At 43.0% G+C, this 14636-nt stretch overlaps 1 protein-coding gene and 1 non-coding gene across 2 annotated transcripts in view; both read left to right on the top strand.

Annotated features, from left to right (window-relative positions):
• The first annotated feature begins 62 nt into the window (after positions 1 to 62).
• On the top strand, positions 63 to 144 carry trnal-aag (transfer RNA leucine (anticodon AAG)). The gene has a single exon. It is a non-coding gene; the product is annotated as a tRNA-Leu (tRNA).
• A 1192-nt stretch (positions 145 to 1336) lies between these two features.
• LOC127971282 (biorientation of chromosomes in cell division protein 1-like 1) overlaps positions 1337 to 14636 on the top strand; it is a 17468-nt gene continuing 4168 nt past the window's right edge. Inside the window, 15 exon segments of the mRNA XM_052574174.1 lie at positions 1337 to 1491; positions 2326 to 2466; positions 2677 to 3284; positions 3426 to 3575; positions 3674 to 3837; positions 5590 to 5686; positions 5767 to 5887; positions 8659 to 8713; positions 8903 to 10240; positions 10408 to 11710; positions 11797 to 11852; positions 11931 to 11985; positions 12372 to 12424; positions 14130 to 14199; positions 14281 to 14336. Of these exon segments, the coding sequence (XP_052430134.1) occupies positions 1337 to 1491; positions 2326 to 2466; positions 2677 to 3284; positions 3426 to 3575; positions 3674 to 3837; positions 5590 to 5686; positions 5767 to 5887; positions 8659 to 8713; positions 8903 to 10240; positions 10408 to 11710; positions 11797 to 11852; positions 11931 to 11985; positions 12372 to 12424; positions 14130 to 14199; positions 14281 to 14336 (4422 nt within the window).

Genomic DNA, 14636 nt, shown 5'->3' with positions numbered 1-14636 from the left:
GATTTGTATATATTTTTTATGTCCGCGATGGTTTGATTAGCCGAGAGGGGTAGTGGCGCAGGGGTAGCGTGGCCGAGCGGTCTAAGGCGCTGGATTAAGGCTCCAGTCTCTTCGGGGGCGTGGGTTCGAATCCCACCGCTGCCATATCGTTTTTATACAATCTAATTAAAATCGGATTTAAAACACGTCTATCACTAATGATGCCAGTTTCGTGGAGCTGCCCATTATATTTTTGTAGGGCATATCAAACCATAGACATGATACATATGTAATAAGTATTATGTCTTTTAATAAACTGCCAAAGTCACGTGGTTTCAAATGGATTCGAAATTGCAGAGAAGCGATGAACTCTACGGAGATCGCCCCCCAGCGGTGAACCACTAAATCTCAGATCAGCTCATTACTTTCTAGACATTTTAATGACATTTATAGAATTGAAAGGAAGAGTACTAGCTAATAGTCTCTTATTGTCCTCCATGTAACAGACAAAACAAGTCCTGCAAATTAATATAATAACACATTATACAAACACTTCATATTTAATGGGATTATGTTAACTGCATAAATATTCAATAAAACATTTGTAAAAGCTGTATTTATTAGTTTTTTGTTGTTTTTGATTGCTTCCACTGTCCTCATCTGTAAGTCGCTTTGGATAAAAGCGTCTGCTAAATGAGTAAATGTAGATGTAATGTATTTGGTTTAGGGTTTAGGTGCGTTTACACAGTTTGACCAGCAGGCGTCGCTACATGAATCATTTTGAGAAGCAATCCAAGTATTCCAAGCTTCGAAAAGGCTCGTTTCTCCCCAGATTTTCCCTGGTTTAAATAAACTAGCTCCGCAAAAGAGAAATTATACAGACATATCATAATTAATAGTATCTGGTGATCTGTTAATAATTGCATTTAATAGATTTCACCCTCAGTAATTTATAATCGGTTTGTAGAAGACTGTTGCATCTACACAGTTTGACCAGCAGGGGGTGGCGTTTCGTGTAAAAATCATGGACGGTAAAAATAGTTTAGAACAAGTGCATACCTTTACAATATCAGGATCATTTTTTTATCATCATTTTTATTAATTGTTACAATTATTGCTATTGTTAATATTATAATTGTATACTGTGCGAATTGTTACTAAATAAAGCATTAATAACTCCATCCTTCAGATGGTGCTGAATTTTCGCGCGTGTCTTCTTCTTCTTCTCTTGTTTCCTGCGCGCGGTGTAAACTTCCGCCTGGGTGTTTATTCTGTGACGCGGCGGTTCGGTTCGGTTCGGCTCGGCTCGGTTCGGCTCGGTTCGTCCCGGAGGTTCTGCCGGTGTTTGTGTTCCGCGATGTCGGCGCTTCACCCCGGAGACCCGCAGCTGGTGTCGATGATCGTCAGTCACCTGAAGACCGAGGGTCTGTTCGATCAGTTCCGCAGAGACTGTCTGGCAGACGTGGACACAAAGGCAAAACACGCACACATTTACCTCACAACAACACCGAAGTACCACGCTTTTACCATGATTTACACTGTTATAACATGATGCTCTCTGAAGGAAATAGCGTCACTGCTGTGACGTGCTTGCGATAATACCATAACACAGCTAATAATGTTTTTATAGTCTTAACGTAATTGATTACGTTATATGACAATATCGATTAACCGCTCTTTTATCAGCTAACGGGAAGTTCAGCAGCTCACAGATGTGTGTTAGTGGGTGTATTTTGATAGGGTTAGGGTTGAAATCTCGCCTGTAATGGTGACCGAGTATGGTGTTATATTTTGTTAAAACAAAAAGTTCTGCTACTCGTGATGTAAACCACTGAGATGTTTCTAACAGTAGAGCAGATACTGATATAAACTGATGTAGGTATGAGTCTGTGCTCTATATCTCCAGTAATGTGTAAATGATCCACACATATAACACAGAGACTGAGAGCTGAAGAAATCAAGGCTCCTCAGAAGATGTGAGATGTTCTGGAGGCTTGTGAAGATCATTCCTCCGCTGAGGAACAGTGAAAGTAAAGCTTCTGGAAACAAACGCTCCTCAAAAGATCCTGAGGATCAGATTTGAGACTCTAAAACATGATTGATGGAGAATCCAGTAAAGCTGAGCTGCTTCAGTCCAGGAAGAGTTCATCTGGAGATATTACTGACCGTATTCTGACCTTTACTTGATCACAATTAGACAAGATCTGAGTCGAGCTGAAGCTGGACGCTTTTACAGTTACACTGAAAGAGCTTTGACTGGATAAAACACTCTGAACTGATCATTAAGAGGCGTTACACACACACATCTCAGGTATGATACGGTAACTTTATAGGCTTAATGTGATTGTTTTCTTCCTCTCAGCCGGCATATTTGCACCTTCGACAGCGAGTGGATAACTTCGTGTCCAATCATCTGGCAAACCACACATGGAGCCCACAGCTGAACAAGAACCAGCTGAGAAACAGCATCCGACAGCTGGTCCTGCAGTACGTGTCCTGTCCGTCTGTCTGTCAGTCTGTGTGTGTGTCCTGAGCTTCACCGTGTGTGTGTGTGTGTGTGTCCTGAGCTTCACCGTGTGTGTGTGTGTGTCTGTGTGTGTGTGTGTCCTGAGCTTCACCGTGTGTGTGTGTGTGTCTGTGTGTGTGTGTGTCCTGAGCTTCACCGTGTGTGTGTGTGTGTGTGTGTGTGTGGGGCAGGTCAGGGATGCTGGAGCAGGGAGTGGACCGGATCGTGGCTCAGGTCGTCGATCCGAAGGTCCATCACTCCTTTCGGCCGCAGGTGGAGCGCGTCGTCCGGAAGTTTCTGTCTCCAAACAGCCACGTGGAGGAGGACGAGCTTCCTCCTGTAGCTCCGCCCCTTCCTGTGGAAAACCAGGAAGTCGAACTGCTGACCGCAGACATCGGAAATGATCCCGGTGAGCTTCTCACAAATGAATATCTCACACAGTCTTCTCATTAGAAATGATCTGGAGGATGAGTCCGGCTGTGTGGTGTTTCTCTGACAGCTCCGGCTGGGCGCTCCGGCGCTGATGATGTCCAGATCCCGGAGACCAGCGGCACTGACCCGAGCCTCGAGCACAGAGACGAGGAGATGGACATCAGCCTCCCCGAGGAGACGGAGGAGCAGCCGGAGGAACCACAGCCTGGGAAACAGGAAGAGGAGGAGACGGAGGAGGTGAAGGACGAGGGAGACGCCGGGCACAGTAGTAAATCCTCAGGGAAGATCCGAGAGGAGAACCACACAGACACAGACTCCCAGAAACCCTCCAGCGTCAAACAGAAGACGAGAGAGAGACTCAGAGAAGGTACAGCAGACAGAAGAATCCTCTTCATCACTTCAGTGAAATAATGAAATAAGAGTTTGAGTCAAAAGTGACTAATATTAAAGTGAAAGTGTTGATTCTAGAGCGTCTGTGTGTGTGTGTGTGTGTGTGTGTGTGTGTTAGAGTACTCCCTGGAGGACTCTGATCTGGACGGTCTCAGTGACATCACGGTGAGTTCGGTCCACACCAGCGATCTGTCCTCGTTCGAGGGAGACAGCGATGAGGACGAGCCTCTGTCGGAGTCCACCGAGGAGGGAGAGATCAGCTCGGGGGGTGAGAAGCGTGTCACGTGATCAGTGTGTGTGTGTGTGTGTGTCACTGCAGCGCTCCGACACCTGTGTGTGTGTGTGTGTGTGTGTGTGTGTGTGTAGCTGAGGGGGGGCGGGAGACGCCGGCCGGTGAAGACTCTGAGGGCAGTCGGGAGAAGAAGCCTCGTGGTGTGAGACAGGGATACGTACACAAGCCGTTCCTGTACTCGCGCTACTACAGCGACTCTGATGACGAGGTGACGGTGGAGCAGCGCAGACGCTCGGTGGTGAGAGCACCTCTACAAACACTTCACCAAACACCCGCAGAATTAATCATGTGTGAAGCTGCTCGGTCTCACAGAAATATACAATATACTTGTGTTTACCAAATACTGTACAATGAATAATGAAACTAGAAGACATTCATAATAAAAATCTTGTTTATCACCATTAAGCTGCTTTGAAACAGTCTATATTTCGAAAGTTCATTAGGGGTAAAATTATAAATACATTTTTTTGCATAAAAAAGGAAGTCCACTTGCTTCTAAACACATGTTAAATATGTGTAAAACAAACATTTTGTGTAGGTAAACTATATTTTGTAGTGTTTTTATATTAATTACACGATGTAACGTTAGAAAAACAGTTAATCAATAAATACATTTAGGCAAACTGATGACTATTTTAACAACACTATTATATTAACAAAATTGATAATTTAGTTAAATATTTCTTTACAAACATCTGAATTGCTCATAAAGCAGTTGATATAATAATGACGTTACAATACATTTGAATAATTAAATTGTTTCAATTCCAATGTGTGTGTTTTTAATAAACATATAAACAATGGCTGTCCTAAAACCCACACTGATGAATCTTAGGATTTAAGAATCAATATTTGTTTATCCAACTGAAGAATGTTTGTAAAATAGAAAATTCACATTTTCAGCCCAGCCCACACAATTGTTCTTATTGTTTTCTGGCACGGAGACCGCTGAACGAGCCTCTTTTAATGGTAATTTAATTTTAAAACACAATTGCAATGTTTTGTGTTGAGGTCTGAACAATGCTGCTGCAAAACTCTAGGAAATGTCCGATTCTGTATTTTTGCGTTCAGGTAGGCCTAGCCTAATTGTTTTTAAAGATCCGGGCATACAGTGTATTAGATCCTGACAGTGTGTGTGTGCAGACGAGGACGAGCGAGCACGAGTTTGACTACATTTATTTGGAGATTACTGCTCATGTCTCATTCGGCACAAATCCAAATGTTTCCAATTCCCAATGTATTTGAATGTTAAACTTTTATTTATAAAGTAAACTACTTACACATTTGCACACAGACAGAAAAGGTGATCCTCTTCATATGAGCATACGCATACGCATTTTTAGGCATTAAATATATTATTTAATATTTAATCTTTGTCTCATATATAAGTGCTTTTTTTTTTTACGGTATTGAAACTGATACAGTTGCTATTTTTAGATCCCGTATATTACTGTATTACCTCCCAATCCTAACTTGTGCGCCAGGCTCTGATGCAATCAAAACAGCAAAACATTTTTTAGAAAGAAAAAAAAAAAAAAAAAAAAATGGTTTCATTTGTGCTCACAATAAAAACAGAAGCTTTTGTGCTCTTACAGGGTTAGGAGAATGTTAGATGGTGAGCGTGCGTTTGGATGCCGTTGGAGATATAGCCTCCATTAATATGGCTTTGTTCTGGTTTGCCGGTTTCTTTTCCTAAATCTTCACAGTCTAACCCTCTAATTTCAGAGGTTTATTTGATTATCTTTCACTTTTAATCGCATCTCTTACTGTGTGTGGTAAACATGGGAAGGGAAATGAAAGATTTCATGAATTAAGAATTCCCTCGTGTTCTGATCATGAGCCGCACGCAGCACTATACTACACTGGTCAACCGACCATCGACTGCCTTAATCGATCGCATCTCTTATCGACAATCAATCAATCATCGATTAATCCCAAGTTCAAACCATTCCGATCTGATTCTGATATAAATCTCACTTTCACTCTTCAGGCCAAAGACAAAGAGGAGCGCCTGTTGAAGCGGCAGCAGAACCGCGAGCGAATGGAGGAGAAACGCAGACTGAGAGCAGCTCAGAACGAGGAACAGGGTACATGCAGTGTGTGTGTGTGTGTGTGTGTGTGTGTGTGTGTGTCAATGATCGGATCTCTGACAAGGTCTTCTCCTCAGATCGGAAGAAACTGGCCAGTCTCTCTGCGGATCAGAGACCTCGAGCCAAAGAGGCTCGAAAAGAGAAGAAGTTTCTTGAGAAGAAAGTGGCTCTGAGCAGACAGAGAAAGAGAGACTCCAGGTTTGTGGGTCTCACTTTGGTTCTCTAAAGTCAGCTGATCAGATTGGTGCTGGTGGTTTTCAGGAAGCTCCATATAATGTATAAACACACTAGGCCTGCAACAATCTATGTTTGATAATCGATTCATCTAATGATTATTACAGCGATTCATTGACTAATTGTTGATTATTTCACTGATTAATCATTACATTTATTCATTTATATACACACACACACATAATTGCAAAATAAATGAAAAGAAAATAATAAATACAAAAAGTTTAAAGACTTTTTAAAGAATAGAATTAGAATAGTGAGTGTTAAATTTAGAGGGTCAAATAAAGATGGAAGAGATGTGTTTTAAGCCGATTCTTGAAGATGGCTAAGGACTCAGCTGCTGGGATTGAGTTGGGGAGGTCATTCCACCAGAAGGGAACATATAATTTAAAAGTCCGTAAAAGTGACTTTGTGCTTCTTTGGGATTAACAATCAAGCGACGTTCACTTGCAGAACACAAGCTTCTAGAGGCACATAAGTCTGAAGTAACGAATTTAGGTAAATGGGTGCAGAGCAGCTATTGGAAGCCAGTGCAAATTGATAAACAGAGGTGTGACGTGTATTCTTTTTGGCTCATTAAAAATTAACCTTGCTGCCGCGTTCTGAATTAATTGTAAAGGTTTGATAGAATTGGCTGGAAGACCTGCCAAGAGAGCATTGCAATAGTCCAGCCACAGAACAAGAGCTTGAACAAGGAGTTGTGCAGCATGTTCCCAAAGAAAGGGCTTGATCTTCTTGATGTTGAATAAAGCAAATCTGCAGGATCGAACAGTTTTAGCAATGTGGTCTGAGAAAGTCAGCTGATCATCAATCATAACTCCAAGTTTTCAGGCTGTTTTTGAAGGAGTTATGGTTGATGTGCCTAACTTGATGGTGAAATTGTGATGAAATGATGGGTTTGCTTGAACCACAAGCAGTTCTGTCTTGGCAAGGTTGAGTTGAAGGTGATGGTCCATCATCCAGGAAGAAATGTCTGTTAGACAAGCTGAGATGTGAATAGCTACCGTCGGATCATCAGGATGGAATGAGATGTAGAGTTGAGTGTCATCAGCATAGCAGTGGTATGAAAAGCCATGTTTCTGAATGACAGAACCTAATGATGCCATGTAGACAGAGAAGAGAAGTGGTCCAAGAACTGAGCCCTGAGGCACCCCAGTAGTTAGATGTTGAGACTTGGACCTCTCCAAGATTCTTTGAAGGACCTATCTGATAGGTAAGACTCAAGCCATTGAAGTGTTGTTCCTGAGATGCCCTTTGCCAGTAGCGTTGATAGGAGGATCTGGTGATTGACCGTGTCAAAAGCAGCGGACAGATCAAGCAGGATAAGTACTGAAGATTTGGATTCTGCTCTCGCCAGTCTTAGAGCTTCAACAACTGAGAGCAAGGCCGTCTCCGTTGAATGTCCACTTCTGAAGCCTGATTGGTTGCTGTCAAGGAGGTTGTTGTGTGCAGAAATTCAGAGACTTGGTTAATCAGTAGGCTTTGTTATATTATTCAGCTTTTACAGGTAGTAAAAATATTGATATTACATAAAAATATTATATTCATTAGTCATTAGTTTGCACCACACTGGAGAGCTGTTTTATAACAGAAAATCAGGTTGTAATTCTGATTGAAAGTGTCATTGCCACTGTTTTTTATTTTTTTTTATTTTTTATCAATCGGTCCTAATTTACTGGAGGACCAATTGCTGAGGTCATGCAAACTTATCCACATGGCTATGATCAGATGCTTTCTTAACTGCTGTTTTCTCACCGCTGTCATTTTTGTTGTGTTTTTATTTCGTTAATTGAGAAGCCTTGTGTGCGTCGTCTTTTCTTGAATTGCATCCAGGAGAGCCGAATTTCAGTCTTGCTCTACAGCGCCACACTGGTCAACATCGCGTTATTACAGGCCCTTACATGAGATCAAATGACTTTTCAACTACAAAATATTTGTCTACAGATTTTTGTTTCCGATAATGTTGTGTAATGGTTTCAGCCCTGAAAACAGACTACGGTTACGTTTACTCACTGACTACATTTACAAAATTATTAGTAATCAAATTATTTACCTTATTCTAAATTAGACAATATTATGATTAAGATGTTTACATGATCAAATAATGGCAAATAATTCCCAAGCAACGCCAACATCATCATGTCCTCTCCACAATTTCAAGTTTAAACATTGTTTGCCTTTATGATGCCATATGCAGTTTTGGGTGTTTGTTTCAAGCAATAAGTTCAAAGTACTGTGGTTTACATTGAATTTATTACAGCTAAGAGGCATTGTTAGCCCCCCTAAAACATTCTTAGCTGTTATAAATTCACTGTAAACCATGTCTTCACAGGGGCTTATTGGGTTTATTAAACAATTATCCCATATATACATATTAAGGTTTCACAGAATAAAACAGAGCAGATATAGTTTAATGATATTGATAAAAACAGTTTTCTTCCACCAAACAATTTCCTCAGAAACAGTTGTGGTTGCAACAAAGTGGTTGCTGAGCAACACACAAATGTAAACAAAGAGGTGTGTGTTTGTAGAGTAACTTACAACACATCTCAGCCAATCAGAATCAAGGACCAGGATGATCTGTTTTATAATCAGAATTTTACAAAAGCTTCAAGTGCAATTAATTATTTCTCAAGCTATACATGCAAACAGACAATGGTGTTGTTGAAGCCATGCTCCTTTGTTTGCCGTCAAATGGTTGACCGCTGCTGTGTGTGTACAACTGTGTCCTACAGAAAAGAGGATGAGAGGAAGAAAAGTGATACTGAAGGTGATTCAGTCAATAAAGATGTAAGTGTGTCTCAGTCTCCAGCACTCTCTCTCTCTCTGTCTCTCTCTTTCTCTCTCTCTCTCTCTCTGTCTCTCTCTCTCTCTCTCTCTCTCTCTCTCTCTCTCTCTCTCTCTCTCGCTCTGTCTCTGTCTCTGTCTCTCTCTCTCTCTCTGTCTCTCTCTGTAGTGAACACTTCTGTGTCTCTGCAGGTGAAGCCCACGGGTCTGAAGCGACGGCCGTCTGATCTGGAGGAGCAGCAGCGAAGGAGGAAGACAGACAGCGAGGAGAAAGTCCCTGAGAAAAACCGCATTCACTCCTTCATCCTGGACCTAGAGCTGGGAACAGAAGAACGCCGGAAAACCGTTCGCAAAGACTCGCTTTCCAAAGAAAAGGAGCGCAAAGAGAAGGAGAAAGAGCGTGGCGTCCCTGACGAACGGCTCAAGCACAAACACAAAACGGAGAGCAGGAAGAGCGGAGACGCCACGGCCGACGAGAAAGACGGAGGGACTGCGAAAGGAGCAGCTGATGAGAAGAAGGGGTCAAAGGTCAAGCATGACAGGAAGAGTTCTGTTTCTTCCCGAGAAGGCAAGACAAGTGTGTCTGAAGCGACAGATGAAGGGAATCTGAAGAAAGGAAAGATGGCTGTGAATGAGAAGGAGAAACCGAAGGGTGATTCAAAGCAGCTCCGGCGTCTGGACTCCACCGGCTCCTCAGAGGAGAGGTCAGAGGTCGAGACAGGTTCAGAGGTCAGCCAGAAGAAAGACAAGCAGCCTAAAGAGATTCCCAAGAGGTCAAAGAGCCTCTCGGAGGCTAAACCGGGAGAGAAGCCCAAGGTACGGATGGATAGGAAGGATTCGTCTGTGGACAAGACTCATCCGCAGAAATCTGGCTTGGAAACCGAAGGACTGAAGGTCAAATCCCTAATGGAGAAACACAAGTCTAAATCCCAGAATCCCAAATCAGAGAAAAAAATAGAAGCCAAGACTAAACCAGGAACTTCAGAACAGAAAAAAGACGACAAGAAAACTTCAGAGGAGAAAATGAAGGACGCGAAGGTTGTGAAGAAAACGACTGAGAAGAAGGGGCAGAAAGATTCAGACAGGAAGTTGGGAGGGAAGGAGAATCTGCCAGATACCGTCTCCAGTACCACACCTTTACCTGACGACCCTTACGCCACCCTGAGCGACGTCACTCCCGAATCTGAGGACGAGGAGGCGGTGCCTAAAGAGCCCCGCCCTCTGTCTGCAGAAGCCGACGCCCTCTTGAGCCTGATGGACGTCCGCACCTCACAGCAAGAAACGGAGGCCGATAGGAAGATGAAGGAGGCAGCGCTCACGCTGCTCTCCATGGATCCGGATATCACTCGCTCCTCGGATCTCACAGCCACAGACTCTCAGATTGCAGTGGAGACACTTCCTGTAGGCATTGTGGACACAGGAAGTGTGTTGGAGTGCTCTGAGACCGAGTCCGGTGTAATCACTACATCTGCCGCCGCAGCGGAGCCCATGGAGACAGAGGCTCCCGGGTCACAGGAAGTGACATCAGAGGTAAATACATGATGTGTTGAAATGCTGTCTGAGTTGCAGTGACATCTTGCTGGAGTGTGCTAAAATACTCGATCACAGTTGTTAGACGCAGCTGCTTTTAACCAAGTTGCTTTTAATCTGCTATTCAAATTATGTTTTCTGTAATGTGTTTATGCTTTTCTTTTTAGACTGGTGATGAGAAGATGGATGAGAGAGACGCTCAAATGTGTACAGGAGACGCAGCTGAATCTACACCTGCGACCAATGCAGACGCAGCTCAGTCCACGCAGACTCTCACTGCAGACACTGCTGAATCCATGCAGACCTTCACTACTGAAGATGCAGCTGAACTCTCGCCAGCGGTCCCTCCAGATACAGCCGAGTCTGCGCAGACCCACAATGCAGATAAAAACAACACAGATTTAGCTGAGTCTGCGCAGATCTTCACAACAGAGATTGAAACTGATGAGCCTGAGCAGACCCTCACTGCAGATAAAGCAGAGCCTGCGCAGACCCTCACCGCAGATACAGCCGAGCCTGCACAGACCCTCAATGTAGACACAGCTGAGCCTGCACAGACCCTCATCGCAGACACATCCGAGCCTGCGCAGACCCTCATCGCAGATAAAGCAGAGCCTGCGCAGACCCTCACCGCAGATAAAGCTGAGCCTGCGCAGACCCTCATCGCAGATAAAGCTGAGCCTGCGCAGACCCTCATCGCAGATAAAGCAGAGCCTGCGCAGACCCTCACCGCAGATAAAGCTGAGCCTGCGCAGACCCTCATCGCAGATAAAGCAGAGCCTGCGCAGACCCTCACCGCAGATACAGCCGAGCCTGCGCAGACCCTCATCGCAGATAAAGCTGAGCCTGCGCAGACCCTCATCGCAGATAAAGCTGAGCCTGCGCAGACCCTCAATGTAGACACATCCGAGCCTGCGCAGACCCTCATCGCAGATAAAGCAGAGCCTGCGCAGACCCTCACCGCAGACACATCCGAGCCTGCGCAGACCCTCATCGCAGATACATCCGAGCCTGCGCAGACCCTCACTGCAGATAAAGCAGAGCCTGCGCAGACCCTCACCGCAGACACATCCGAGCCTGCGCAGACCCTCACTGCAGATAAAGCTGAGCCTGCGCAGACCCTCAATGTAGACACAGCCGAGCCTGCGCAGACCCTCATCGCAGATACAGCCGAGCCTGCGCAGACCCTCATCGCAGATAAAGCAGAGCCTGCGCAGACCATCACCGCAGATAAAGCTGAGCCTGCGCAGACCCTCAATGTAGACACACCCGAGCCTGCGCAGACCCTAATCACAGATAAAGCTGAGTCTGTGCAGACCCTTATTGCAGATATAAAGAACACAGATACAGCCGAATCTGCACAGATCCTCACAAAAGAGATTGAAACTGATGAGTCTGCGCAGACCCTCTTTGCAGATGTAAAGAACACTGATACCGCGGAGCCAGCGCAGACAGACTCTACAGACACAGGTTAGTGATGATGAGTTGTGCGTTTCTGATGGTGAGAGTGTGATTGTGTGGAGCACGTCTGAGTGTGTCCTGTGTGTTTGATCCAGGCGCTGCATCCGTCTCAGACGACCAGGAACAGATGTCATCAGATGCCTCTGAGACGGTAATGAACCAGAATCATTTCATCTGCAGATTTTCAACAGAAATTCTGTGTGTGTCACTGATGATGTTGTCTGATCAGGTGGAGCAGTCGGAGAGCGGCACGCGGAGAGGACGGTCATCCGCTCAGAGGACAGGTGTGTATGTGTTTCAAGGTGCTTACAAGGTGCTTGAAGTAAAATTGTATTTTTTGAAATGTAGGTACTTAATTTATGTTAAAATACCCTTTGTTGAGTATCTTTGTTAACACGGTCATTTATGTCTTAAGTGAATGTAAACAGTTGAGAAAGAAGTCAGATGTGTGTCAATGTATTGGATCTGTACATTAGGTCTTAAAGTGACAGCAGCCTAATAAACCTGCTGCTTTATAGAGAAAACCACTCACTGCTCATAACTACATAACATTAGTAGTTCTAGCAAAGATTCATGTAAACTTTGATATTTACAACATATTACTGACTCTAGATGTCATGATTCCTGAATCAGTTGTGGAATCTGAATTCAAATGCTGTTTTTCTGACTGCAGCGAATCAAACCAGAACTGATACTGAAAACGAGCAAGCGGCTACTAAAGAGGTCAGTTTTCCTCTCTCTCTCTCTCTCTCTCTCTCTCTCTCTCTGTCTCTCTCTATCTCTCTCTGTCTCTCTCTCTGTCTGTGTCTCTCTCTCTCTCTCTCGGGCTCTCTCTGTCTCTCTCTATCTCTCTCTCTCTCTCTGTCTGGTTTGGAAGCAGATTTCCTGCATGTAAGAAGAAAGTTGCTGTGGTAAGTCATGAGCAATAAGTCATAATTATAAGATGAAGCTGAAATTTGTCTTTGAAACACATAATTATTACATGCCAAATATTTATGATTAAAAAACAGAATTAGACACATTAAGTCATAATTAAGAAAAAAATCTGATGAAAAACTTTTCAATTAGACCGTTTAATTTAAAAAAATAATTAATCACATTTTTTTTCATAATTTACATTTATGCCAGTTTCGACTTTTTGTCATAGGTTTTGTCATAGTTTTTCTTATAAAGTTGTCTTGTCTTGTCATATAAAGTAAATTTTGACTTCATATCTCTATATCTATTTAGTCAAGTCACCTTTATTTATATTGCGTCAAAGCAACTGAACAACATTCATTAGGAAAACAGTGTGTCAGCCTAAAAATCCTTTAACAGATTTGGATATTAAAAGCATATTAGTATGTTATGTGTAAGCCAGGTTAAAGAGATGGGTCTTTAATCTAGATTTAAACTGCAAGAGTGTGTCTGCCTCCCGAACAATGTTAGGTAGGTTATTCCAGAGTTTAGGCGCCAAATAGGAAAAGGATCTGCCGCCCGCAGTTGATTTTGATATTCTAGGTATTATCAAATTGCCTGAGTTTTGAGAACGTAGCGGACGTAGAGGAGTATAATGTAAAAGGAGCTCATTCAAATACTGAGGTGCTAAACCATTCAGGGCTTTATAAGTAATAAGCAATATTTTAAAATCTATACGATGTTTGATAGGGAGCCAGTGCAGTGTGGACAGGACCGGGCTAATATGGTCATACTTCCTGATTCTAGTAAGAACTCTTGCTGCTGCATTTTGGACTAGCTGTAGTTTGTTTACTAAGCGTGCAGAACAACCACCCAATAAAGCATTACAATAATCTAACCTTGAAGTCATAAATGCATGGATTAACATTTCTGCATTTGACATTGAGAGCATAGGCCGTAATTTAGATATATTTTTGAGATGGAAAAATGCAGTTTTACAAATGCTAGAAACGTGGCTTTCTAAGGAAAGATTGCGATCAAGTAGCACACCTAGGTTCCTAACTGATGACGAAGAATTGACAGAGCAACCATCAAGTCTTAGACAGTGTTCTAGGTTATTACAAGCAGAGTTTTTAGGCCTTATGATTAACACCTCTGTTTTTTCTGAATTTAGCAGTAAGAAATTACTCGTCATCCAGTTTTTTATATCAACTATGCATTCCATTAGTTTTTCAAATTGGTGTGTTTCACCGGGCTGCGAGGAAATATAGAGCTGAGTATCATCAGCATAACAGTGAAAGCTAACACCATGTTTCCTGATGATATCTCCCAAGGGTAACATATAAAGCGTGAAGAGTAGTGGCCCTAGTACTGAGCCTTGAGGTACTCCATACTGCACTTGTGATCGATTTAGTGTTTTTCATCTCATAACTTAGTATGTCATAATTTTGTCTAAGTTTCTTCCATAGTCAGTTCTTTAATTTTGCTGTTTGTCAGTGAATAAATAAATGAAGTAACTGTAATGTGACAGTGTGAGGATGAAGAGGAGGAGAGATCGAGCAGGACACGCAGAGGAAGATCCTCCAGAGCATCTGAAACACGTAAGAGTCTCATCACGCCTGCAGCGAGCCCTTCTCCTCTCACACTCAGATCATGTGACCGTTTCTCTTCTTTCCCATAAGGCTCTGCTTCACAGCCCAAGGAGGCGGAGCCAGCCGTGGAGGAGGAGCCAAAAGAGGTGCATTTGATTGTGTGTTCACCTGATCAGTTCGAGAAAAACATGATATAAAGAAAAAATACTTAATAATTCTCTTTTTAAAAGACTTAGACATATAGCTTTAAACTTGTTTTTTGTCTCTTTCCCAATTTTGAAGTGTATTGAAATGTTGGGGAATGTGTTCACCTAGACTACTGAAGTTAAAGTCTATAATCATTTAATATAATGTTTTAAAATCAGGGAGACACTGCTTTTCTTAAGATCCTAGTTTCAGTTTATATTTATTTGTGTGTAGATAAAGACTCACTGTCCAGGACTGAT

Source organism: Carassius gibelio, chromosome B14 (assembly GCF_023724105.1).
Source record: "Carassius gibelio isolate Cgi1373 ecotype wild population from Czech Republic chromosome B14, carGib1.2-hapl.c, whole genome shotgun sequence".
Classification (NCBI taxonomy): Eukaryota; Metazoa; Chordata; class Actinopteri; order Cypriniformes; family Cyprinidae; genus Carassius; species Carassius gibelio.
The sequence above is the reverse complement of the archived record's forward strand: the minus strand, read 5'-3'. Positions and strand labels throughout refer to the sequence as shown.